The 24382-nt window shown below is 43.2% G+C and overlaps 4 protein-coding genes across 8 annotated transcripts; 1 reads left to right on the forward strand and 3 right to left on the reverse strand.

Moving 5' to 3' along the window:
- Positions 917-5758, reverse strand: LOC8072570 (wall-associated receptor kinase 5). Its single transcript, XM_002437875.2, has 5 exons — positions 5298-5758; positions 3940-4330; positions 3334-3805; positions 3119-3229; positions 917-2287 (listed from the first exon to the last, which is right to left on the reverse strand). The coding sequence occupies exons 1-5, from the start codon at positions 5615-5617 to the stop codon at positions 1110-1112; spliced, it is 2472 nt and encodes an 823-aa protein (XP_002437920.1). The 5' UTR covers positions 5618-5758; the 3' UTR covers positions 917-1109.
- LOC8072571 (putative wall-associated receptor kinase-like 16) lies at positions 8225-13363 on the reverse strand. 3 transcript variants are annotated; one of them, XM_021448822.1, is made up of 6 exons: positions 13118-13363; positions 11098-11152; positions 10560-10928; positions 9939-10389; positions 9697-9822; positions 8225-9616 (listed from the first exon to the last, which is right to left on the reverse strand). In XM_021448822.1, the coding sequence occupies exons 3-6, from the start codon at positions 10833-10835 to the stop codon at positions 8430-8432; spliced, it is 2040 nt and encodes a 679-aa protein (XP_021304497.1). In that variant the 5' UTR covers positions 10836-10928; positions 11098-11152; positions 13118-13363; the 3' UTR covers positions 8225-8429. The 3 variants fall into 3 exon arrangements, with proteins under 3 accessions (XP_021304497.1, XP_002437921.1, XP_021304496.1); XM_002437876.2 differs by lacking the exon at positions 11098-11152; XM_021448821.1 differs by having other exon boundaries at positions 10560-11152.
- On the forward strand, positions 17579-19160 carry LOC8072572 (cytochrome P450 94A2). Its single transcript, XM_021450320.1, has one exon. The coding sequence runs from the start codon at positions 17644-17646 to the stop codon at positions 18880-18882; it is 1239 nt and encodes a 412-aa protein (XP_021305995.1). The 5' UTR covers positions 17579-17643; the 3' UTR covers positions 18883-19160.
- Positions 20378-24110, reverse strand: LOC8076159 (wall-associated receptor kinase 3). 3 transcript variants are annotated; one of them, XM_021448746.1, is made up of 6 exons: positions 23936-24110; positions 22751-23125; positions 22386-22512; positions 22059-22286; positions 21840-21959; positions 20378-21754 (listed from the first exon to the last, which is right to left on the reverse strand). In XM_021448746.1, exons 2-6 carry the CDS (start codon positions 22949-22951, stop codon positions 20568-20570), a joined length of 1863 nt encoding a protein of 620 aa, XP_021304421.1. In that variant the 5' UTR covers positions 22952-23125; positions 23936-24110; the 3' UTR covers positions 20378-20567. The 3 variants fall into 3 exon arrangements, with proteins under 3 accessions (XP_021304421.1, XP_021304420.1, XP_021304422.1); XM_021448745.1 differs by having other exon boundaries at positions 22059-22512; XM_021448747.1 differs by lacking the exon at positions 22751-23125 and having other exon boundaries at positions 22059-22512; positions 23936-24109.

Here is a 24382-nt window from a genome sequence, read left to right on the forward strand (position 1 = left end):
AAATTAAAATCTATATTATATTTTGGAACGTAGAAAAGAGACCAATAGGTAATTGGGTTCACGAACTACTAGTAAACTAATCAAATCATATTAATGAACTTGATCATGAATTTCTCATCAACGGTAAAGGTAAACAATCGGTCACCTATCGTTTAATTATTATTCGGGCTAAACAGTCTACTAAATAAGTGAAACAACCAATTAAACAGGTTAAATGGATAATTAAACGGAAAGGTGTACTACTATGGTCTTGTTTACTTCCACCCAAAAACTCAAAAAATTTCAAGATTCCCCGTCACATCGAATCTTTAGACGCATGCATGGAGTGCTAAATATAGACGAAAATAAAAACTAATTGCACAGTTTGGTCGAAATTTACGAGATAAATCTTTTAAGCTTGGTTAGTTTATGGTTGAATAATAATATTATCACAAACAAACGAAAGTGCTACAGTGTCGCGAAATTTTTTCCTTCAGAAACTAAACACGACCTACGTAGCAGAGAAGAAATTTTGCACCATGTGTCCAAGTCAACAAGTATTTTTCATGTCACAAGTATTTTCCATGTTGAACACCTGTGTCTGTTAGGATTTGCCTAAATTTACGAACTAAACGGAATTTCAGTTTGCATAAAACGGTGATGAACCAGAAACTGGGAGTCAGATATCATGATGGGCTCATGGGCCAGACAAGTACCAGCCCAGCATAGCAAGCACAACACAACCAGTGGCCCACCAGCACCTTTAGTTTCCAAAAAAAAAAGTACCTTTAGTCTACAACTCCACATCCCTTGGTCCTGCACTCCTGCAGAAAAGAGTCGATCATACAAATATTCTCTCGTGATGTCTTTCACCGTTCCAGGTAAGGGAGACTGAAAATGAGGAGTGGCAGAAAGAGGTCGCAAAAAAGAAACTTTCCCCAGTCACAACAAAACTTTCACCGCAAACGTAAATAACGTTTCCATTAGTGCCACTCAAGTAAATCAGATAACTAAGTTCTCCCAAAGAACGAAATGTAATTATGGAGTATGTATTACCCTGAAACGAACAGAAGTATGTACACACACACGCAAGACCATCACTATGAATATGTGGTATTGTGCTGACAACTCTAACGCCCAGATGGAAGCACAATCCTCTTCTCCATGCTGAAATTTCCTGTGCCTGTCATCTCCAAACTGACCATCGACGACTCCTCGAGCAGGCTCTCCATCTCTTCAGGATGATGTTGCGCAGGCACCCAAGGGTGCTGCATGACCTTGCTGAGTCTGTCCAGCTTCTCGGCCACATCTCTCATTGCCGGTCGACTCTCGCCAACCATCTCTAGGCACTGACTCGCAAGCTCCGCGACCTCCTCGAGCAACCCCATGTCGTCCTCATTCTTGATGCGGTCGTCAATGATGTCCATGAGTCTGCCTTCCTTCATAGCACATAAGAAGCGTAGTGAAAGGCTCCTCTCGTTTTCAGGCCCATTAAGGTTGAATGCCTTCTTGCCAGTGAGAAGCTCCAGGAGAACGACCCCGAAACTGTAGACATCACTCTTATCCGTCAGCTGGCACGTCTGCATATACTCAGGGTCTAAGTAACCGCAAGTCCCTTGCACAAGTGTGACAAACTGAGACTCATCAGTCGGTGCCAGTATCGAGGCCCCAAAGTCTGATATCTTAGCTGCATAGTTCTCGTCAAGGAGTATATTGGATGATTTGACATCACCATGAAGGATTGGAGGCGAAGCCCATGAATGTAGGTAAGCTAAGGCTGCAGCAGACTCGACGGCAATGTGTAAGCGAGTCGAGAAGGGGATGTTGTGGCAGCCATTGCTACCATGGATGAACTGGAATAGTGTGCCGTTGGGGATGAACTCATAAACCAGCATTGGAACCTCTACCTCGAGGCAGCAGCCCAGTAGCTTAACGATGTTCTTGTGGTTGATCTGGGAAAGGATTAACATCTCTTTGCCGAACTCCTTCTTTTGCTGCTCACTGGTCATTGAAACACAGCGTTTGACTGCGACCAGACTGCCTTCCTTGAGCTTCCCCTTGTAGACAGTGCCATGGCCACCACGGCCAAGGATGTTCCTGTCATCAAATTTGTCTGTTGCATCAATGAGCTCTGCTTCTGTGAAGATGGTGAAAGCAGTTCCTTGCTTTAAGCTTATCTCCTGTAATAGAAGCATCCCGCCATGCTGTTGGAAATACCTCCGCTTGATTTTGTCCAATTTTTTCCTTTCATGGATCAAGTAAGTGCAGGTGATGGCTATGACCACAATTGCAACCCCGATGCTTGAACCTGTGTGGTTTTCAGACAATTACTGTCATTACAAATTTTAACAAGTTAATCAATTTGTGGTCCTACATGGACTAGTAATTTAAAAGACATAATATATGTTTGAGGCCAATACCTAATAAAAAACGTTTATCTTTGCTCTCATTTGTTCATATTCTAACACAGTACTCTTACATTTACATTTTACTTTATACGGATGTGACAGATTTTATTACCAATTACTATATAGGTTGCATCCTGATTCATAGTTTTATCTGTGCATCGCACATCCTTATGTCATGCATGGTGACACAGTCATGCGATTTGAGATATTCTTTTTATATTAACAATGGCATAAGTGCACAATTGGAGCAAAAATATAAAGTACTTCATAGGTAATTTGGATGAAATTCGGGGATTACTAGTTTAGATATAGATTTAGGATGGTTTAGATTGTAATTAATAATGATATATATGCGTAATTTAGATGAAAGTTCATTGGATTTCTTGGCTTTAGGCGTTTTTCATAATGGTAAGGTGAGAAATTTAGATATAAATCTAGGGCTAGGGTTACTTTAGACTATGTTTTATAATAGCAGAGGTGTTTTTTTAGAAAACAAAATAGATCCAATAGCTATTATTGTCCATGATGATTAGAGTCTATCCAATTGATAGTAGTAGTATTTTCATGCTTCTGTGACAACTTTTATGATTTTTCATTTTAGGAGTGTGTCTCATGAGAATTAGTGGACTCTGAAATGAGTCCCTAATTAATAATGATAGAAGAGAAAAGGCTGTTGTGTTCTGGCAGCTATGCAAACACGTTCTCAAAGATAGACGAGAGTGTGTGTTTACCTACAGCTAGTGCCACAATGTTCAAGGATCTCGGGCCTGGACAAGAGTAATCTCCAGGTGTGTTCTTGCAGCCAGCGCATGGAGGTGGTTTGGCAGCACACTCATCAATATCTGCATACAGAGTATGGTACTTAGAGCTCAAGGATTGCATAAATATATTCTTCTGAGGAATTCTTTGCTGTACTCGTATGCATGAATCAAAAGGTATACCCGACCTTTGCATCCATCAGGAAGGTAAGGATTGCCCTCGTATCCTTTGGTGCAGTTGCAGAGGTAGCCTCCACTGCTGGAATTAACGCACATGCTGTTAGTGCTGAGGCAAGCATATGAATTGTTTTTCTTCGTCGCGACATCGCAAGTCTCGTTGCCCACTTCCCAGTTCAAGATGGCTGGGACACGGCCGTCATCATGCTCATCCAAAAAGGCTGTTGTGTTGAGATATGTTGTTTTGAACTGGAACGCATCAGTCTCTGTTATCACAGCATATGCCTGGTATTCTGCCCTGTCTGTGGCGCTTCTGTTGGTGTAGTAACTCGTCGTGTTGTAAAGTGGACTGAAATCCACACCGTCATTGTACATGTCCCTGGTGAGTGCAACCTGGCAGCAGCCGGCACCGACACACTTCCCATCTTGTGCCTCGAGGTTGCTGTAGGCTGAGCTGTTCGATACACACCCAAAAATCACATTCTGCATGCATAAACATGAAGATTCAACTTGTTAGCAGCCTAAAACGTACCCAGTCCATTGTACTGAAGAATTAAAACATACAGCTATCCATATACGATGATAAATGAATTCTTGTTATGCAAGAGTCTACTCACAACATTATCCGTCATGGTTGCGAAAGTGTTGACACCGATAACCGTAAACATGTTAGACTTCCTTGAATATGTATATGGCGTGCCGGAGAGATCCTTGCCCCACATACTGTACTCGAGCTCCTTGGTCGAGCGATTATAGAACATGGATGAGATGTGTTTCATGATCCGAACCTGGCCATCGAGCAGCAATATTTTCCGCACCGGAATTACGCCGAAGACCGTTAAGATGCTGCGACCATCCTTATTGTTGCAGCTGAGCTCAAATCCTTTCATTGCACAGCCATCACCAACCCCAAATGGGTATTGAATCTCAACATCGCCGCAATGCTTCAGGCAGCTGGGTCCTGGCAAAGCCAGCGTTTTGGCTTGGAATTGCAGCGTGACTGTAAGGCTGAAGAGTAGCAGAAGAAGCAGATGTACTGTATCAATGGAGTTCTTGTAATAGTAGTACATAGTGTGCTATGGTGTGTCACAACTTCTGCTTTGTTTGATCAGCACATATGTGACTATATGGTCTCAACCAAATACGTACATGTCATGATTTTGCACCATTTTGACAAGGTCATGGCTGTCTAATTTCAATCAAACATCTTTCAGTTTCAACTTCCACCTCACAAATAAATATTGTAGAACCCGTCAAGGGAATCAAACAACTATATGTTATATCATGATGGCTATAAGAAAATGATGGCGATGAAAGGGTGGTCCTGAAAACTTTCACCTAAGAAAGTGGGTGGTGGATATAAAGACACGCCGTATAACTTGTGATTTGTGAAGCTAAATGGTCTCTCCCAAAATATTATTCAATTCTCATTGAACAATTCTCCTAAATTTATTTTTGGTCGGACAAAAAGTTCATCAACTAGGAGTTTTGTATAAACTTTTCAGAGATCAAAGGTTGCAAATGTGCAATAGCCATGCATATAGGTGAAATAAAGCTTCTCCAATGAACCTTCCATCACCATCCATGGAGCAGAATGTAACTGGCGTTGCTAGGATGTTGCTGTCCAAGTTTCAATCATAATAGAAAAATCCTGGCCTAATGCCACATCTACTACAAGTCTACAACGCACCCAATTGTATTACTGTATTAGGTGTCAAATTCGATGTAGATGTGGGGTTTGGATTGGCTATCAGGTCCCAAATACAGAGGTCACGACGTCACGCCAAACTACTTGATAATTGAATCAAGGCAGGAACCATTCGACCCGCTACTTTTCCTAATCCCCAACTCCACTCGTCCACACACACACGGGGACTGCGACATAGTCCAACCAGCTCCCCATTTTTCGTATGGGGAGCATCTCTGTAGCCGGCAGAAGATTACGGTAGATCTGGGGGAGTAGAAAGAGCCAAACCTCAGTCGCCGCCTCCTGTCGTCGCCACCGCGGTTCTCACCCCGCGTCCGGTCAGTCATCAGCTCCGGATCCCGAGCCCGCCCTTCACGCGATGTCATATCCTCCATTCCTCCGGACTCCGACTTCGCGTCCACGCGCTGACGCGCGGCGCACGGGCATGGGCATTGCAAGTCGAGCAGCTGGCCCTCGCGGGTCTTCGGCAGCACGTCCCCTGCGGCCGTTCCCGTGGTCGAGTTGCGCTCGCCGTTGGGAATCGGGGTTTCGGGACCATCGCCGCCCGCCGCCCGCCGCCCGATGGATACCGGCCTGGCGGCCGCCATGCGGTGTTACACCCCTGGCCGCGGCGAACGCCGACGACGTGAGCGAAGCACAGAAAGTACGGGAACGATGGCGCCGGCGAGGCAAACCCCCTCCGCGTTGGCGTCGAGTTATGATTTCTTATGCGATAGCTTAGGCCCCTAATTTTTTTCCATCCTCTTTGGACATATGAAACATTAAATATAAATAAAAAAATAAACTAATTATACAGTTTGGTCGAAAATCCTAAGCCTAGTTAGTTCATGATTAATCTTGAGTATTACAGTAACCCACATGTACTAATGACAGATTAATTGTGCTTAATAGATTTGTCTTGCAGTTTCCATACGAGCTATGTAATTTGTTTTTTTATTAATTTTTAAAAAACCTCTCGCAACATCCTTTCGACAACCAAAAAAATTTCATCTCCAATCTAAACAGGGCTCTACACAGGGCCTAAAATTTTTACAATTATATAGTGGACTAAAATTTTTATAATTATATATTAGGAAAAGATTAGAAGCACCTCTTCGATTGAATTTGGAGATTTATTTATTTGGACTATTTACTTTTTTTTTACTAAGAAAAAGGCAAAGGACTCGTTTCTTAGGCCTTGTTTAGTTCACCCTGAAAACCAAAAAGTTTTCAAGATTTCCCGTCACATCGAATTTTTTGGCACATGCATGAAACATTAAATATAAACAAAAATAAAAACTAATTACACAGTTTAGCTGTAAATCACGAGACGAATCTTTTGATCCTAATTAGTCCATAATTGGATAATATTTGTCATAAACAAACGAAAGTGCTACAGTACCGAAAACTTTTCACTTTTCGGAACTAAACAAGGCCTTATTGGAATCGGAATAAAGGTGAGGAAGAAAAGGAGCGGATGAAAAATATGGGAGAAATTTTGTCTTGGAGACGTAAAGTTTCACGTTTAGATATTAGATAAAGATGAGCACATATTGTTTACATTAGTCTGTCAACCTTTGAATACAATAATCTTTTGGTTTCAACTTGCATCTCAGGACAAAATATTGGAGAATCAAACAACTAGATGCTAAGGCCTTGTTTACTTCTAAAATTTTTTTGCAAAATATAAATAGTAGCACTTTCGTTCGTATTTGACAAATATTATCCAATTATGGATTAACTAGTCTCAAAAGATTCGTGTCGTCAATTCCGACCAAACTGTGCAATTAATTTTTATTTTTATCTATATTTAATACTTCATGCATACATTTAAAGATTCGATGTGACGGAAAATTTGAAAAATTTTGCAAAATTTTTGGGGAACTAAACAAGGCCTAAACTTGCAGTCTGATATCTCTGGTCAAGTCAATGAGTTACTGCAGGTACAGTGTAGTTGACTCTCCAACACATCTTCTACTCCCATTGTACAAAACAAACCTTCGCCGGCAGCAAAATCATTCCATTTCACTCATCACTTGTCACAAATTTATTTGAACCTGACAAGAGATTCCTTCAAGGCCTCAACTAGGCCTTGTTTAATCTTTTTTTTTACAAAATAAACACCGTAGCACTTTCGTTTGTATTTAACAAACAAATATTATCTAATCATGGACTAAGTAGGCTCAAAAGATTCGTCTCGCAGATTATAAATAAATTGTACAATTAGTTATTTATCTATATTTAATGTTCTATACATGTACCGTAAGATTCAATGTGATAGAGAATAAAAAAATGCAAAATTTTTTAGAACTAAACAAAGCCCTCCTCAACTTTCGATGCACAGCTGTCGTCACTCAAATAGGGGTTCGTACCAAAACTGGCCTTGTTTAGTTGTATTTCATCACATCGAATCTTACGATACATACATAATATATTAAATATAGGTAAAAGAAATACTAATTACACAGTTTATCTATAATTTACGAAACAAATCTTTTAAACCTAGTTAGTTCATGATTAGACAATATTTATCAAATATAGACGAAAGTGCTATAATATCTATTTTGCAAAAATACAACTAAACAAGGCCTACGAGGTGCACACAGCAGCACGTCATCGCAAATTTTTTCTAGGGGGTGTTTAGTTCCCTTTCGTCCTAAAAAAATTTTAGGTTTTGCTTTATTATTTTGCATAATAGAATTAAACATCATACAAAATTTTTAGCAAAAAAAGTGGCTATTCTCCATTTTAGAGTTTGTCCTCAAGTGGCCAAAAAAAGCTCAAAAGAACCCCTAGAGGCCTTTGTAAGCACAATAAATTCTGCATTTTGAATGTAACTAAATATTTTGCATTCCATCATTCTAAAGTAGTTGGCATTTTGCATTTGCAAAATTTTTGGCGAAAAAATGGTTATTCTCTAATTTGGATTTTGGCTTCAAGAGGCCAAAAAAAAAGCACAAAAGAGCCTCAAGAGGCTTTTATGAGGGCAATAAATTCTGCATTTTAGATGGAACTAAACAAAACTCTAAAAATTTTAACATTTTGCATTCCATCATCCCAAGGTAGTTAGCATTTTGCATTTTAGAACTAAACACCCCCTTAACATCTTTGACAAATTCTGCTATACTGAAGGCGAGGAAAATCAAACTTTCACGTAAATAAATGGCCAGTAGTCCACTGCACATGTTTAATCCTTTTTAATCTACGTAAACATATAACTGGACAACCCATGCACTTATAGTATATTGGACAAACTGTTCTGAAAATAATGTACAAGTAGTGCTGATGGATCCTGTGTCCAAATCAGGGTAGGCTCATACAGGTATTGTCGTACATATACATATGCAGCACACTAATTAAAAAGGACTATCACGTTTACATGAAATGAAACTTAGAATGTATGGTATGATTGGGGCGAATCTAACGCCCAGATTCCAGCAGCCATTGCAGGATCCTCTTCTCCATGCTGAAATTTCCGGTGCTGACAATCTCCAAGCTGGCCACCGACGACTGCCCGAGCAGGCTTTCCATCTCTTCAGGGTCGTGTTGTGCTGGCACCCACGGTTGCTGCATGACCTTGCAAAGTCGATCCAACTTCTCGGCGACATCTCTCATCGCCGGCCGTCTATCACCACTCATCTCCAGGCACTCCTGAGCAAGCTCCGCGACCTCCTCTAGCAACCAAGTATCATTGTCACTCTTTATGTGGTCATCTATGATGTCTATGAGTCTATCCTCCTTCATGGCGCTCAAGAAGTGTAGCGAAAGGCTCCTCTCGTTCTCAGGGCCTTCAAGGTTAAATGCCATCTTACCAGTGAGTAGCTCTAGAAGAACAACACCAAAGCTGTACACGTCACTCTTATCCGTCAGCTGGCAAGTCTGCATGTACTCAGGGTCTAGATACCCACAAGTCCCTTGCACCAGAGTCATGAACTGGGACTTGTCAGTCGGTGCAAGTATTGAGGCCCCAAAGTCTGATACCTTTGCAGCATAGTTCTCATCGAGAAGTATATTGGAAGATTTGACATCACCATGAAGAATTGGAGGTGAAGCCCATGAATGAAGATAAGCTAAGGCTAGAGCAGACTCAAGGGCGATGCACAACCGACCCGAGAAGGGGATGTTGTGGCAGCCATTGTCACTATGGATCAACTGAAACAGAGTGCCATTGGGAATGAACTCATAAACTAGCATTGGAACCTCTACTTCCAGGCAGCAACCAAGTAGTTTGACAATATTTTTGTGGTTGATTTGGGAAAGGATGAGCATCTCTTTGCCAAACTCTTTCTTCTGCTGCTCACTGGTCATTGAAACACAGCGTTTGACCGCAATGAGACTACCATCCTTGAGCGTGCCCCTGTAGACGGTGCCATGGCCACCACGGCCGAGGATGTTCTTGTCATCAAACTTGTCGGTTGCCTGAATGAGCTCTGCTTCTGAGAAGATGGAGAAGGCAGTTCCTTGCTTTAATCTTATCTCCTGCAGCAGAAGCATCCCACCATGCTGATGGAAATACTTCCGCTTGATCTTGGCCAATTTCTTTCTTTCAAGGATCAAATATGTGCCGGTGATGGTTATGACCACAATAACGACCCCAGTGCTTAGACCTGTGCAGCTTTATGTTACAACTCGATCATGCGTAAATATGATACTTATGAAGGTAAAGGAGAGAGTGTTAGTGTGTTACCAACAACTAGTACGACAGGGCCAGAAGAACTCGGAGGCATTTCATTTGGGCAAGAATAATTCCCAGGTATGTTGATGCAGTGCCCAGGGCATGGCCGTGGAACATTGACAGCACACTCATCAATATCTAAAAACACAGTATATGGTACTTAGAGGTTAGAGCTCTGCTCTGCAAGGATTGAATAACGTGACATGCTAAATGGTTTTAGCTATATGCATCGATCAAGCTATTGCAACATGCACCTTGGCATCCATCAGTAAGGTAAGGATTGCCACTGTAGCCATCAGTGCAATTGCAGAGGTAACCTGGGCCATTGCTCGAATCTATGCACTTGCTGTTGTTACTGCGGCAAGCATATGAATCTGCTTTCTTGCTGGCAACAACGCATGTCTCGTTGCCCACTACCCAGTTCAAGATCACTGGAACACGGCCAGCGTTTTCTTTCCAGAACATTGTCGTGTTAAGATATGTTGTGTGAAAACGGAATGCATCAGCCTCCATCATCACAGCATAGCCACAGTACTCTGCGCCAGCTGTAGTGCTTATGTTGGTAGTGTTATACCGATCATTAAAACCTGCGTCGTAGTCAGACATGTTGCGGGTGAGCACAACCTGGCAGCAGCCGACACCTTCGCAAACCCCATCTTGTGCCTCCTTGATGTTCTTGGATCGTGCCCAGCACCCAAGCACACTCTGCATAACAAGAACATTCCAGTTTATTGTCAGCTTAAAAATATACAGGTTACTAAAGAACTAAATATACAGCTAGCAAAGTATCAATAAATCATAATCCAAAAGGTTTCTTTGTATGAGAGCCTCGTAACCTGACCATCTTAAGATGAAAATTACTACTGATAACTCACAGTAGAGCCAATCATGTAGGCCAGTGTGTTGAAGCCGATAACAATGAACCTGTTGCGCAGCTCCGAGAATGTGAATGGTGTGTTGTCGAGTTTCATGCCCCCTTCCCTATAGGAGATACTCCTGCTCGAGAGGTTGTAGCACATGGACGAGATGTGGTGTTTCACCCGAATCTCACCATGGAGTAATGATATATTCAGCAACGGCATGCTGCCAAAAAATGTCACATTGGCGCTGCCATCCTCAGTTTTGTTGCACTCGAGGTCAAATCCTTCCATTGCACAGAGAGCACCAATCCCAAATGGGTATACAATTTTAACATCACCGCAGCTCTCTGGGCAGCTGGAATTTGGCAAAGCCACCGCCTTGGCCTGAAATTGCAGCACACCTGTGAGGCTGAGTAAGAGTAGAAGCATAGGTACTGTATGAGTAGATCTCTTGTAGTAGTGGTACATAGTTTCTTATGGCGTGTCTCAATATCTGCTTAGTTTCATGTGCATATATGACATATTAGGCCTTATATAGGAGTCTGATGCTTACTTTGCCTTATATAGGAGTCTGATGCTTACTTTGTTAATTGACCAGATTCTTTTTGCTGCAAAAATGAAATGATCATTTCGTCATCTTTTGATGACTTCAACTAGATGCTAAATTGTGCCAGCTATTATCTTTGAAGAAGTCTATGAATTTCAATATCTATTGTTCAGTTGGCTCAAAAATAGTCTTCAATCCACCTCTTCTGAAAGTGAAACCCTGCAACTAAAACAAAAGCCCTCCCAATTCATTCAGTTATACCTTGTAAATTTATTTGGATCTGATGAGAGATTGCCTCAACTCGGAGTTTTGTACCACAATTACAAGGAGCCTATATCCTGCAAACTTTATTTTAACAATATATTTGACAAATTCTACTACAATGATGGCACTGAAAGGATCACTTTCACCTAAGAAATGGCAACTGCACATATTAAACCTTCAAGCTAGGTAAGCACACAATTAAAACTATTAGGCTAGTCTCAATGAGGTTTCATTGGAGTTTTATGGACATAAAATATACTGATGTGGTACCGTATTAATGAAGAGAGAGGTGATAAGAGTTTCATAGAGAGAGTTTCATGGGGATGAAACTCTTCTGCACTGTTTCCAAAATATGGATGTGTTAGCTGAGCCATAAAACCTGCACCGAGGATGGCCTTAAAGAAGTTGTACACATGGATACAAATGGAACAACGGTACTGAAATACTATGTAATGCTATCTCTCTCCAAATTGGATGTCATGCGACTCATGCCACACTAAATTCAACGCTAAATGTGATCTCATTCGGCCATGTCAACAACTACGGGGGTGAGGAGTCAGGACACAGTTAAACTCAAGGCAGAATTGGACTGCAGCAGGATTAGCACTCAAAAGAATTACTTCAATACATCGTTTTCTCAATTTCAACCATAGCAGGTTAATTTGATGCATATTGATAGTATTGTTCAGTTGGTGGATTGGTATCACTGAGAAATTCCGCTACTGTGACCACACTGAAAGGCTCCTAATTGAATTTTTACATCTAAAAAATACAATATTTACACATGTTCAGTTGCTATCACCGATTCAACAAAGCACCACAACTAAAAATGGTCTATCAACGTACATTAATTGAACATACTCTATTAAACTCTTTTTTTTCATGATTGGGCCATTCACTCGTTTTTTCATTAAGAGGATAACATACTCTATTAAACTGCTCTACAGATAGGGCCAACGCCCTCCAAATTTGCAATTTGCTATGCCTTAAAGTCAACTCATCACGTGGAATATAATGTTGCTTTGGCTAGGTCGATAGTAACAGATGTCACGTCACTCAAAAATCAAAGTCAACGCGGAACGTTGATTGGTTTGGCCAAGTCGAAAATTGCAGAGGTCATCGGAAATTTAGGCCTTGTTTAGTTCACAAAATTTTTGGTTTTTTTCTACTATAGCACTTTTGTTTTTATTTGACAAACATTGTCCACTCATGGAGTAACTAGGAGTATCTAGGCTGAAAAGATTCATCTCACAAATTATAGAGTAACTAGGCTGAAAAGATTCATCTCACAAATTACAAATAAACTATGCAATTTGTTTTTATTTTCGTCTATATTTAATGCTCCATACATGCGACTAAAGATTCGATGTGACGGAGAATCTTGGAAATTTTTGCAAACTAAACAAGGCCTTATTTGAACGCAGGATGTGGTGTGGATCGCAACAGGACTAAGCCAACCGCTGTTTTCCGTAAACTAAAATTAGCGTAACTCAACACATTGTTCAGTTGGTGGATTCAGATTTAGAGGACATCTGGCGTTCATCAAAAAAACCAAAAACTTTTTAAAAATTTTTCGTCACGGCACATTTATAGAGTATTAAATATAAATAAAAACAAAACAGTAATTGCATAGTTTGCCAGTAAATTATAAGATAAATTTCTCAGTCTAGTTGGACAATAATTATCAAATAAAATCGAAAATGTTATCCTACCAAAACCAAAAAAAATTCGGAACTAAAAAAATGCCAGAGAAAGGCAATACCAGAAGATGGAGGGATTGGGAGTAGTGGAGTCAGCAGAACCAGGATAACCTCGCGCTACCCGTCGCCGCGCGTTGCACTGCCCATGGGCCATGGCTGCCGGCGTTCGTCTAGCCGTCGCCTCCAGACGTCGAGCTGACCCCCCGCAGACTCTCAAGCCCTCTGCTACCCGGCTTCGACCTCTCCGTCCGCGTCTCCGCGACCATCGCGCCTCGAGGTCGAGGGCCGAGCCATCCTGCTGCGCCGTGTGCCCTGCTCTTGTCGATGGATGGATACAGGCCGTGTTTCATGCCAGGGCGAGCTTGGGCTGGGCCGCCCGAGATATTTGTGGCCCAAATCGATAATTCAGTTGACTCCTCACCATACAATCAAATTCAAAATCCACAGCATTTTTATTTGAAAAAAAAACTGCGAGGAGCAAAAAGTCTCCCATGTCATTAGGTTCTACCAGATGAATCTATCTGGACTGAAAAAAAACCACCATCCCCTCAATGGATTTCTCGGATAATGTGGAAATTCAATGGGCGAAAACTACAAAAATCGGCCTTCTTGTAACCGGGTTGAAATCGGCTAAGAGGGAATTATTTTCTTGGCCCTAAAAAAATTGCCAAAAAGTGTCTTTTAGTTTCTTTCCCTTTTCTTTTTGTCAAACTTAACTATTTGGTCTAGATTCGAGTTTGGCTTGATTTTATGGCCCTTCCGCCAGTTTAAAAAGGTAATAGAGTTAAGTAGTACATAAAAAGACTATTTTACCTCTGACGCTAAATGAAAAAGTGCAGTACAGATGCACTGTACTGGTTTTCCAGATGGCTTAGTATCAATAATTTCACAATATGATCTATAATAATTTTTTGAAGCATGTAATCACTATTTATTGCAGATCATATTGTGAAACTATTGATACTAAGCTATTTGAGAAAACTCGTATAGTGCAAGAGCAAAATAGTCTTTTTTTTTGGTACCCTGTTATCTCTTTAGACTGACGAAAGGGCCGTAAAACCAAACAAAGGTCAAATCTAGGCCAAATAGCTGTGCGGCTGGCGCTGCTTCTCGCATGGTGCGCCTACCTGAGCGTGCCCTGGCTCGTCAAGTCCTACACGGTGCTATACCGCCGCCCACACCCGTGGCCAGTGCCAAGAAGGTGGAGAACGTGGGCTTCTATGGCTTCGGCGTGGCCGTCATGGTGGGCCTCGTCTTGGTCCTCCAGGTTAGGGACACCCGGGTCCTGGCGGCCTGCGCCGCCGTTCTCGCCGCACTCATCGTCGGCCTCGTCGCCTTTTGTTTGGATGTGGCTGGCTCGTACCTACATCGGTGTTAGAGTCGGAGTGGAGTGGTGTTGCACGTCTGCCCGTCTAAATTAGTTTAGGCCTTGTTTAGTTTCAAAAAAATTTGGTTTGGAACACTGTAGAGCTTTCGTTTGTTTGTGGTAAATATTATCTAATTATAGACTGACTAGACTTAAAAGATTCATCTCGCGATTTACATACAAACTGTGTAATTAGTTTTTATTTTTGACTATATTTAATGCTTCATGCATGTGCCGCAAGATTTAATGTGACGGAGAATCTTGAAAAGTTTTTGGTTTTTGGGTTGAACTAAACACGGCCTTATATGGATTTAAGTAATTTGTTTTTTAGACAAAACTGGTTTATTTAAGTAAAATTGTAGTGTATGTATGAGATATCTTTTTTTTTTCTCGCTGCTACATATAATCTTCGTTTCTGTGCTTTGCGTCGTTGTATCTTTCCACTGGCTCCTTTGCCCGTGCGTTTGCAATGAATTTTCAGAGTGGTGTTGCACGTCTGCCTGCCTAAATTAATTTCCCTGGTTTAATTGGGAGTATATGTATGAGATATATTTCTCGCTGCTACATATAAATCCTCCTTTTTGTCCTTTGCGTCATTGTATCATTCTATTAGCTATTTGCCCGGAAGCTTCGCAAAGTTTAGAGAAAAACGACTTAAGGAGTGCCATGAAACTGGTACAGGCTTGGGTAGACTAACAGGCCGTGATTGCTTGTTTTCCACCCACCCAACGACTTATAACACGACGTAACGGGCTTAGCCCAAATACAACCCTAGCAGCTTACCGGTCCAATTTTTGGACATAAACTTTGACTACTTATCTTATTTAATTTTTTTTTCAAAAATAACTTAAATTTAACTTTGTTTACACACTTTTTTAATAAGACGAGCGGTTAAATTTGGAATAAAAAAGTCAAACGTCTTATAATTTGGAATGGATATACAAACATCACGAGATAACAGTTGAATGTAGTTAACTCTATTCAATATTATCTGGTGTTGTACATCACCGGGTGTATTTATACGGGTGGGACAGATGAAATCACCTTCTAAGCCTAACAGGGTATTTTGGTCATTTCTATAGACTGAACCATATCTTGCGAAGCAACTAAGGTCGTCCACAACGTGTGGCTTAAGTGCAGCCAAAAAAGGAGAGAAAAAATGGAACCACTCCAGCCCACTATGGGGGTAGTTCTAACTCCAAGAAAAAATGGAGCGGTGAAAGTTGTTGCGCTGGTTCCAATTGATTTAAAAAGTACATATGCTACAGACGGAGATAGGATAGTTTATTGGCTTTGTAGGTCCATCTCAAAGTAAGCACCGGTTCTATTTATTTTGACACACTGTGGTTTAACTAGCAAGTGCTCTATGTACTGTATTTGGACCCACAAAATTTTCTAGCTGCACTAGCACATTGTGGAAGGCCTAATATATGCGCCGGTCTTCACATTCCCGTAGGAGAGTCTTCAACCCCCACTCCATCTCCTACTCGGTCTTCACTAGAGTTGCCTTCACATTCCGTTAGTCCATGAGCTTCGTCCGGTCCTTGTGGTCGGGCGATCATGCCAAATGTTAACTAACTTTAGAGCATCTCTAAGACATTAGATAAAATTATATTCTAAACTATAAGATTTAGATATTGTGTAAAATAAAAAATTTACTCAAAACATAGAGTTCCACAACAGCCTTGTATAGGATAGCTAGTGAGGACGACATGCTATATATAACAAGCTAAAGTTTAGGAATAGCAAACGTGCTATTTTAACAAACCAAATAGCACACCTGTTAGATTTTAAATTTTACTTTAAAAATATAAAAATAATCTAGATAACATGGATAGTATATCTGGAGTTGCTCTTAGTGCCGTTGCCAAGTGTTAACTAGCTTTAGTGCCGTTGGCATTGGTTCTATCTTCGTGATCGTCTCGTGTCTCATGAAGACTTCCCTCTTCTTGTTTCCTTGGCGAAGCAACCCTCAGAGCCATGAAAAAAATTCTTCATGCCTGAAACCATCCAAGATTTTGAGTTTAGGGGGACTGTGTTAATCCCCAACAAATAACTAGTGTAGCTCCAAAACAAATAACTTGTTTAATTTCTTTTTTACTTTGACCAAATTTCTTGAACTGCCACCAAAAATAATTTCCTTCAAAAAGTTCATACATATGTATAAATTTGTCTTGAAATCTACTCTAATATCATGTTCATTACTCTCTCCATTTCAAATTACAAGTAGTTTTGATTTTTTTCAATGCATCCTTTCGCTGTGCATCTAGATATAATTTACGTCTAGATACAAAGCAAATTCGGTGTACCAAAAAGTAAAAGCGACTTAAAATTTAAAACGGAGTAGATATCACAACTATATTCTAATATGTAAGAAAAAAATAGTGGTCAATGTTTAAATTCAAAGGCTATCAACAACAGGGCCATATAATCGGATGTAATAATGTTTATCAGCGTATCTACAATATATCATTGGGGGCTGCTGATAACTTTTAGCTAATCCTTTGTAGATTAAATTCTTGTTCAGTCATAATTCTTAATAAAATATCATATCATAGTAGCTTCTTTGATGCTAACCCCGGTGCCTAATGTTGCTAGATTCACCCCGGTTAACCAGCAATAAGTCTCCCATTATACATACATATATTATTATAAGTTATACTCCTCCACACGAAATTATAAGTCATTCTAAGAATCTTGTAGAGTTCAACATCTCAAGTTTGACCAAATTTATATAGTAGGATAATAACATCTATGATATCAACTAAGTATCATTAGATTCTGTATTAATTATATTTTTATAGTATATCTATTTGATGTCATAAATTTTTATATTTTTTTCTATAATTTTGGTTAAACTTAAGATGATTTGATTCTCTAAGATTTTTAGAATGACTTACAATTTGAGATGCAGGGAGAAACTTATAAGAGAAAACAAATAATATGAAAGAAGCTTTTTTATAACAAAATGAAAAAAAAAGGTTTGAGTGTTGCATTCGCAAATGATAGGTACTGTACGGAGTATTGGAATGTGCCAGGATATTACGAGTGGTGTACACCTAGAACCGGACGCATCAGTCAGCCGAGCCACTCGAACCCACGGGCCACTACAAAACGAGAAATCGCCAGCTGATCGGCACCAGTCGCAATTCACAAAGCCGTATCGAGCACATCCTCAAGACCAACTTTGCCAACTATCCCAAGGGCGAGCTGACGGTGTCCATGATCGAGGACTTCCTCGGCCACGGCATCTTTAACTCCGACGGGGAGCAGTGGCTGTGGCAGCGCAAGGCCGCCAGCTACGAGTTCAGCAAGCGCTCGCTCCGGAACTTCGTCGTCGACGCCGTCCGGTTCGAGGTCGTGGAGCGGCTGCTGCCGCTGCTCGATCGGGCGCGGCGCGACGGCCGGTCGGTGGACGTGCAGGACGTGCTGGAGCGGTTCGCGCTCGACAACATCTGCCGCGTGGCGTTCGGCGAGGACCCGGCGTGCCTCGCCGAGGAGGGCGGCATGGCGGCGTCGGAGAGCGCCGAGTTCATGCGCGCCTTCAACGACGCGCAGAGCGCCATCATGGCCCGGTTCATGTCGCCGGTGAAGTCGCTGTGGCGCCTCAAGAGGCTTCTGAACCTGGAGCCCGAGCGGCGGATGCGCGAGGCGGTCGGCACCATCCACGGCTACGCCGACAGGATCATCCGCGAGCGCCGGGCGAGGGGCGAGGCGGCTGGGCCAGCAGCGTGCGGCAGGGACGACGACTTCCTGTCGCGTTTCGCTGCGAGCGGCGAGCACAGCGACGAGAGCCTCCGGGACGTGGTCACCAACTTCCTCCTCGCCGGGCGCGACACGACGTCGTCGGCGCTGACATGGTTCTTCTGGCTGATATCCACGCGGCCTGACGTGGAGGAGAAGATCGTGCGCGAGGTGCGCGCGGTGCGGCGCGCGTCCAGCGGCCAGGAAAGCGCGGGCGCGGCGCCGGCGACGTTCAGCTTCGATGAGCTGCGGGACATGCAGTACCTCCACGCGGCCATCACCGAGTCCATGCGGCTGTACCCGCCGGTGGCCATGGACACGCATAGCTGCAAGGAGGACGACTTCCTGCCCGACGGCACGTTCGTCGGGCAGGGGTGGCTGACGACCTACTCCGCGTTCGCCATGGGTCGGGTGGAGGACATTTGGGGCGAGGACTGCGAGGAGTTCAGGCCGGAGCGGTGGATCGGCGACGACGGCGCGTTCCGGCCGGAGAGCCCGTTCAAGTACCCGGTCTTCCACGCCGGGCCAAGAATGTGCCTCGGCAAGGAGATGGCGTACATCCAGATGAAATCCATTGTGGCGTGCGTGCTGGAGAGGTTCAGCTTCCAGTTCGTCGGCGGCGAAGGGCGGCCGGGGCTCGTGCTCTCGCTCACGCTGCGGATGGAAGGCGGTTTGACAATGAAAGTGATCACGAGGACGAACTCGGCTCTAGTCTAGACTTCCCAATTCGGACTTGTTTATCCACTCGATGCACGTGCGTTGCACAGTTAATTTTCAAACCAATCAATATAATCTCAATATATGTAGATTGAGATGAATACGAGTGTAGCTTAAATAAGCCCTTTGTGGCTGCCGGGTGTTTTTTTCAATGGTGTGATGCCGTGATCTGCTAGATGGTCAAAGTTACTTAGTGATAAGGATCTAGCTCACGAACCCGTATATAGACTTAATTTTGTAGCGATAAGAAAAACATAAGTCCACATGGTTCCAATCAACATTTCTGCTGAAAAGTTCAATCACTTGGCTAATACCTTTGATGTGCAAAGGGGGCTTTTCCCTTCACTTATTTGGGCCTTCCTCTTGGGATCACTAAACCAAGAATTGAGGATTACCTTCCACTTATCTCTAAGTGTGAAAGAAGACTCACTTCAACCTCTTTCTTAGGCTGGCAGACTTGAAATCACAAATGCTGTTCTAACAACTTTGCCAACCTTTCACCTGAGTGCCCTTGCTGAACCTAAGGGAGTTCTCAAGCAAATTGACAAATTCAGAAAACATTGCCTCTGGCACGGGCTGACATCAACTCCAAAAAGCCTCCCAAAGCTGCATGGGAGATGGTTACTGTGCTAAAAGATGAGGGTGGTTTAGGTGTTATTAATTTAAGGAAGCACAATAAAGCCCTACTTCTGATGGATTTTTCAACCATAGGGATATCCCCTGGATTTCCTTGGTCTAGAAAAAAAATACTATCCTAATGGAAAACTGCCAAGTTAAAAAAGGGTTCCTTTTGGTGGAAAGATATCCTGAAATTACTAGATTGGTTTAAATCCTTCACTACTGTCCAAGTTCAGAATGACAACTCTTGTCTCTTTTGGTCCGACATTTGGATTCAGCAACCCCTGAAGCTTGAATATAAGGCCATCACAGTCTCTAGCTTCTTCTCCCAGCAATGTTTGCCTGACCATTTCATGCTACCCTTGTCTACTGAAGCCTTGCAGGAGTCCTTCAGAGATCACTTTCCACTAACTGAACAGGATGACATTTGGACACCACAATGGGGAAAAACTTCAGCATCAAGAACCTACAAGCATCTTAGTGGTCACAGACAGATTTGCTGTTGTGAGCGCGTTGGCCCCATCCACGGACGCTCTGCCACGTCGATGGTTTTTGTTGCTTGGGCGAATGCTTTGTTGCCTGAAGTTTCTAGCGGATACTTTGCCATTGTTATCATCTGCAGCTTCACGTCTTTGTTGGCTACCATTGTGTTGAGTTCTTGTGTTAGGTTAGTTTGTTGGGGTAGTGCGGTGGAGGACCCCCCCACCCCACATAAATCTTGCTTTCATTTGTGTTGTGGGTATTCGCTAGTAATCTATGGATTACTTGTGAATCCTATGTACTTTACCTGTTTGCCGTTCTTTCAACGTCCCTTCTGCTTAAGGAAATACGCATGAAGTCGTGTTCTAAAAAAAATATTCCTTTGAACAAGAGAGAATGGACAAAAAGAGAGGCATAAATACATAATACCTCAGTAGTAACAAAAGAGACCATGAACAGTCCAGTAACAGCAACCTCTATCAGAGATGCCCAAACAAACAATAGGTCAGATCTACCAGAGCAATGGAATCATAGTACATGCATGGGTACACGCAAGATGATCTACAAAACATGACGGGCAGATGTCTCTAACGACCAAACTCCAGTAGGCCACGACCAACGGTCCTCTCCATGGTCAAAAACGTAGTGCTCACCATCTCCACGCCGTCCACCGATGGCTCTCTGACAGCGAGTAAGCTCTCCATCTCCTCGGGGTCACGCTGCATCCACGGGTGATGCGTCACTCTACTCAACCTGCCGAGCCTCTCAGTGACGTCTCTCATGGCTGGTCGGTTCTCGCCAGCCATCTCCAGGCATTGCTTGGCGAGGTCAGCGACCTCCTCCAGCATCCCAACGTTCTCTTCACCCTTGATGTGGTCATCTATCACGTCCATCAGCCTCCCCTCCTTCAACGCGCACAGAAAGCTCACAGAAAGGCTCCTCTCGCTCTCGGGCCCTTCAAGGTTGAGTGCCTTCTTGCCAGTGATCAGCTCCAGGAGAACGACGCCAAAGCTGTAGACGTCGCTCTTATCTGTAAGCTGGCATGTCTGCATGTACTCAGGGTCCAGGTACCCGCAGGTCCCTTGCACCAGAGTGACGAATTGGGACTCATCAGTCGGTGCCACTATGGAGGCTCCAAAGTCTGATACCTTCGCGGAGTACTTGTCATCAAGAAGTATGTTGGAGGATTTCACATCACCGTGAAGGATTGGCGGTGACGCACATGAATGTAGGTAATCCAATGCTAGGGCAGATTCATGGGCGATCTGTAACCGAGTTGAGAACGGGGCATCACAGCACCCACTGACACCATGGATGAAATGGAATAGTGTGCCGTTGGGGATGAACTCATAGACTAGCATCGGGACCTCTACTTCGAGGCAACATCCTAGGAGCTTCACGATATTCTTATGGTTGACCTGGGACAGAATGAGCATCTCCTTGCCAAACTCCTTCCTGCGCTGTTCATCTGTCATTGATATGCACCGTTTGATCGCGACCAGAATGCCGTTCTTGAGCGTGCCTTTGTAGACAGTTCCATGACCGCCACGACCAAGAACATTCTTGTCGTCAAATTGGTCTGTCGCCTCCATGAGCTCTGCTTCTGTGAAGATTGTGAATGTAGTGCCTTGCCCTGTGCTTATCTGCTCCAGAAGCAGCAGACCCCCATGTTGTCGAAAGTATCTCTCCTTGATGTTGGCCAGTTTCCTCCTTTCACGGGTCAAATATGAGCAAGTGATGGCTATGGCCAGTATGACAATAACAACGCTTATGCCTGAAAGTTTTTCATATGTTACTGGTACAGTTTAATCGTCTAAGAGAAGAGAGAAAAAAGGCCACTGGATATAATTGTGATTTACCAATAGATAGTATCATTGTGCCAGAGTGTGACAAGCCGCGGCGCCTGCAGTAGAAACTACCTCGTCTATTGACGCAACGCCCAGGGCATGGAGATGGACTAAGGGCACACTCATTGATGTCTGAAAAATGAAAATGGTGGCACAATCTCAGAAACCAGCAATTTGATTAGCTCCAAAATATTGAATTATGTATGACCTAATATTTTTTGTATTACGGACCTTGACAACCATCATGAAGGTAAGGATTGCCTTTGTAGCCTTCAGAGCAATTGCAAAGATAACCAAGACCACTGGTCGAATTGATGCACTCACTGTTGCTGCTACGGCAGGCATAGGAAGCTGCATCCTTCTTCGCAGCATCGCAAGTTTTGTTGCCCACGGCCCAGTTTAGAATAATTGGGACTTCACCATTGTGCTCATCCCAGAAGGTCGTCGTGTTCAGATACGCTGTGCGGAACTTAAATTTGTCAGCCTCCACAACCATGGCGTATCTGCAGTGCCTTTTGTCATCAATGGCACTTATGTTCCTGTCGGATGTACTATTACCGAAGGAAAATTGTTGGTAGGATACGTTGCTACTGAGCGCAACTTGGCAACAGCCCACACCGGTGCACCCCTCTACTGCTGCCAGGTTTTTAGGAGAGCTCTCCTCCGTTTGGCACCCAATCACATACTGCATAAATAGGAAAATACACTTGAGTCATTGGCACTATATTAAATATATCAATCTTAGTGCATCAGGTCGACACTTGTATTTGAGCAATTGGTAGGAGAACTTTATATTGAAGATAACCTGCAGCCAACAGCAGAATATAATGAATGTTCCTTTTTTTGTGACTTATCCTTTTTTCCCTTTGTGTGTGAGTGTGTGCGTGCATGTGGGGAGAGAGAGAGAGAGAGAGAGTACTCACGATGGCAGATTGCCTTGTGCCGGCCATTAAGCCAAGCGTGTCGACTCCTACGACTGTGAACACGTTCTCCTTCTCTGAGACCGTGAATGGCGTGCCAGCAAGGTCCAAGAAGGTCGTGGTTGAGCGGTTGTGGCACATGGAAGCAATGTAACTCATCACCCGAACCTGACCTTGGAGCAGCAATATGTTGGCCACCGGCATGTTAAAGAGGTACGTAGTGTTCCTTTGGCCATCCTGAGACTTGTTGCAGTGAAGCTCAAATCCCTCTTCCAATGCACAGCCAGGGCCAATCCCAAATGGGTACTCAATGTTGACGTCACCGCACTTGTTTGGGCAATCATGGGGGGGCGAAGATGAAGCACCTCTGACCACAGGCTGCAACAGAAAGGCAAAGCTGAAGAACAGCAGCAGATGCATGGACAACATCTCATCAGAGAGCTTCCTATGGTGGCCCATAAGGGTAGCGGTCTAGTGGACAGAGAGTTTGTTGTACAAGTTTCTGTATTGGTGCATGTTGGGCTGTTGGCACATCTATGTCTCTATCTATATACTCCATATGAGTTAGGCCCTTAAGTCTGAACTCACTAAATTTCTATGCACGTTAGGTGATGAATTCGTCATCTCTGAACGACTGGGCCAAACACACGCACAGTGGTTCCATTGCTGCTCCTCCATTTCACCATATGGCTCTTTCTAACGAACTGAAACTTGTACGGGACATCGTACATTGACATTTCAGCTAATTCTCCGGGAAAAAAAATGACTGATTCCATGCATCGAAGAAATAAAACTAGCAGCAAAAGTACAGAACTGGCAATAAGAGACCACCTTTAATCCAGCTATGTACTCTGTATTTGACTCGATCTAACAAGAGGCCGGCATTTCTTTAACATACCGAGTCAAATTACGCCCTACTGAATTTACTGAAAAGGTCCTTGGGGACAGTTTCTTAATTGCAGCTGCAGTTGTCCGGGTCCGGAAGCCCAAACAAGCACTAACCTAGGCAATGGGTCAACGCAGCACACTGTAACAACTAGCCTCAGGCTCTAATCGGGGATTGATACAGTATACCGCAGCAAACGCGACGAATCCGCTGACCATTTCGATTCCTCCCTGCAACCCGCCAAGGCGCCAAGGGATGGAGCATGGGAGACTGGTAGAGGTCGGCAGTTGGAACGCGCTTACCCTGCTGTTGTGCCTGGATGGTTCCACGGATGCCGCGGCGCCGCTCCGGCGCGCCGCGGACCTCTACCCCCGCTTCGTCTTCCTCCAGTCGCTTCCCCCACTGACCCACTCGCACTCGGTCACTGGCCCCGTGCAAAGGAGGTCGGGTTTGGCTAGTTGGGCCAGCGTTCATTCAAATGGACATCAGCCGAGGCTTATTAGCTTAACATTTGCTTATCTCATAAGCCATACTTTTTTTTTCTACTTCTTACAATAAATCAGCTAACAATACTTTATATCATGACTTATTAGCCAAACGAACAAAAAAAGATAGATATCTTGCAGCCAAATTGATAATTTAGCCATAAAGTTGCAGCTCCATTTGCTTATCTCATAGGCCGTACTTTTTTTTTTCTACTTCGCAGTGTTTTTCTCGCATAATAAATCAACGAGTGTTTTTTCTCTAAT

The sequence above is a fragment of the Sorghum bicolor genome, chromosome 10 (genome assembly GCF_000003195.3).
Source record: "Sorghum bicolor cultivar BTx623 chromosome 10, Sorghum_bicolor_NCBIv3, whole genome shotgun sequence".
Lineage (NCBI taxonomy): Eukaryota > Viridiplantae > Streptophyta > Magnoliopsida > Poales > Poaceae > Sorghum > Sorghum bicolor.

Coding starts and splice junctions, on each gene's coding strand:
- LOC8072570 (XM_002437875.2), bottom strand. CDS start 5,617: ATGGCGGCCGCCAGGCCGGTATCCATCGGGCGGCGGGCGGCGGGCGGC. Junction 4,331..5,297: donor GACAGGAGGCGGCGACTGAG/GTTTGGCTCTTT, acceptor GCTACTCTTCAG/CCTTACAGTCACGCTGCAAT. Junction 2,288..3,118: donor CATTGTGGCACTAGCTGTAG/GTAAACACACAC, acceptor AAAACCACACAG/GTTCAAGCATCGGGGTTGCA.
- LOC8072571 (XM_021448821.1), bottom strand. CDS start 11,012: ATGTACCACTACTACAAGAGATCTACTCATACAGTACCTATGCTTCTA. Junction 9,823..9,938: donor CCTTACTGATGGATGCCAAG/GTGCATGTTGCA, acceptor CTGTGTTTTTAG/ATATTGATGAGTGTGCTGTC. Junction 9,617..9,696: donor CCCTGTCGTACTAGTTGTTG/GTAACACACTAA, acceptor AAAGCTGCACAG/GTCTAAGCACTGGGGTCGTT.
- LOC8072572 (XM_021450320.1), top strand. CDS start 17,644: ATGATCGAGGACTTCCTCGGCCACGGCATCTTTAACTCCGACGGGGAG.
- LOC8076159 (XM_021448745.1), bottom strand. CDS start 22,951: ATGCCGGTGGCCAACATATTGCTGCTCCAAGGTCAGGTTCGGGTGATG. Junction 21,960..22,058: donor CCTTCATGATGGTTGTCAAG/GTCCGTAATACA, acceptor TTCATTTTTCAG/ACATCAATGAGTGTGCCCTT. Junction 21,755..21,839: donor CACAATGATACTATCTATTG/GTAAATCACAAT, acceptor AAAAACTTTCAG/GCATAAGCGTTGTTATTGTC.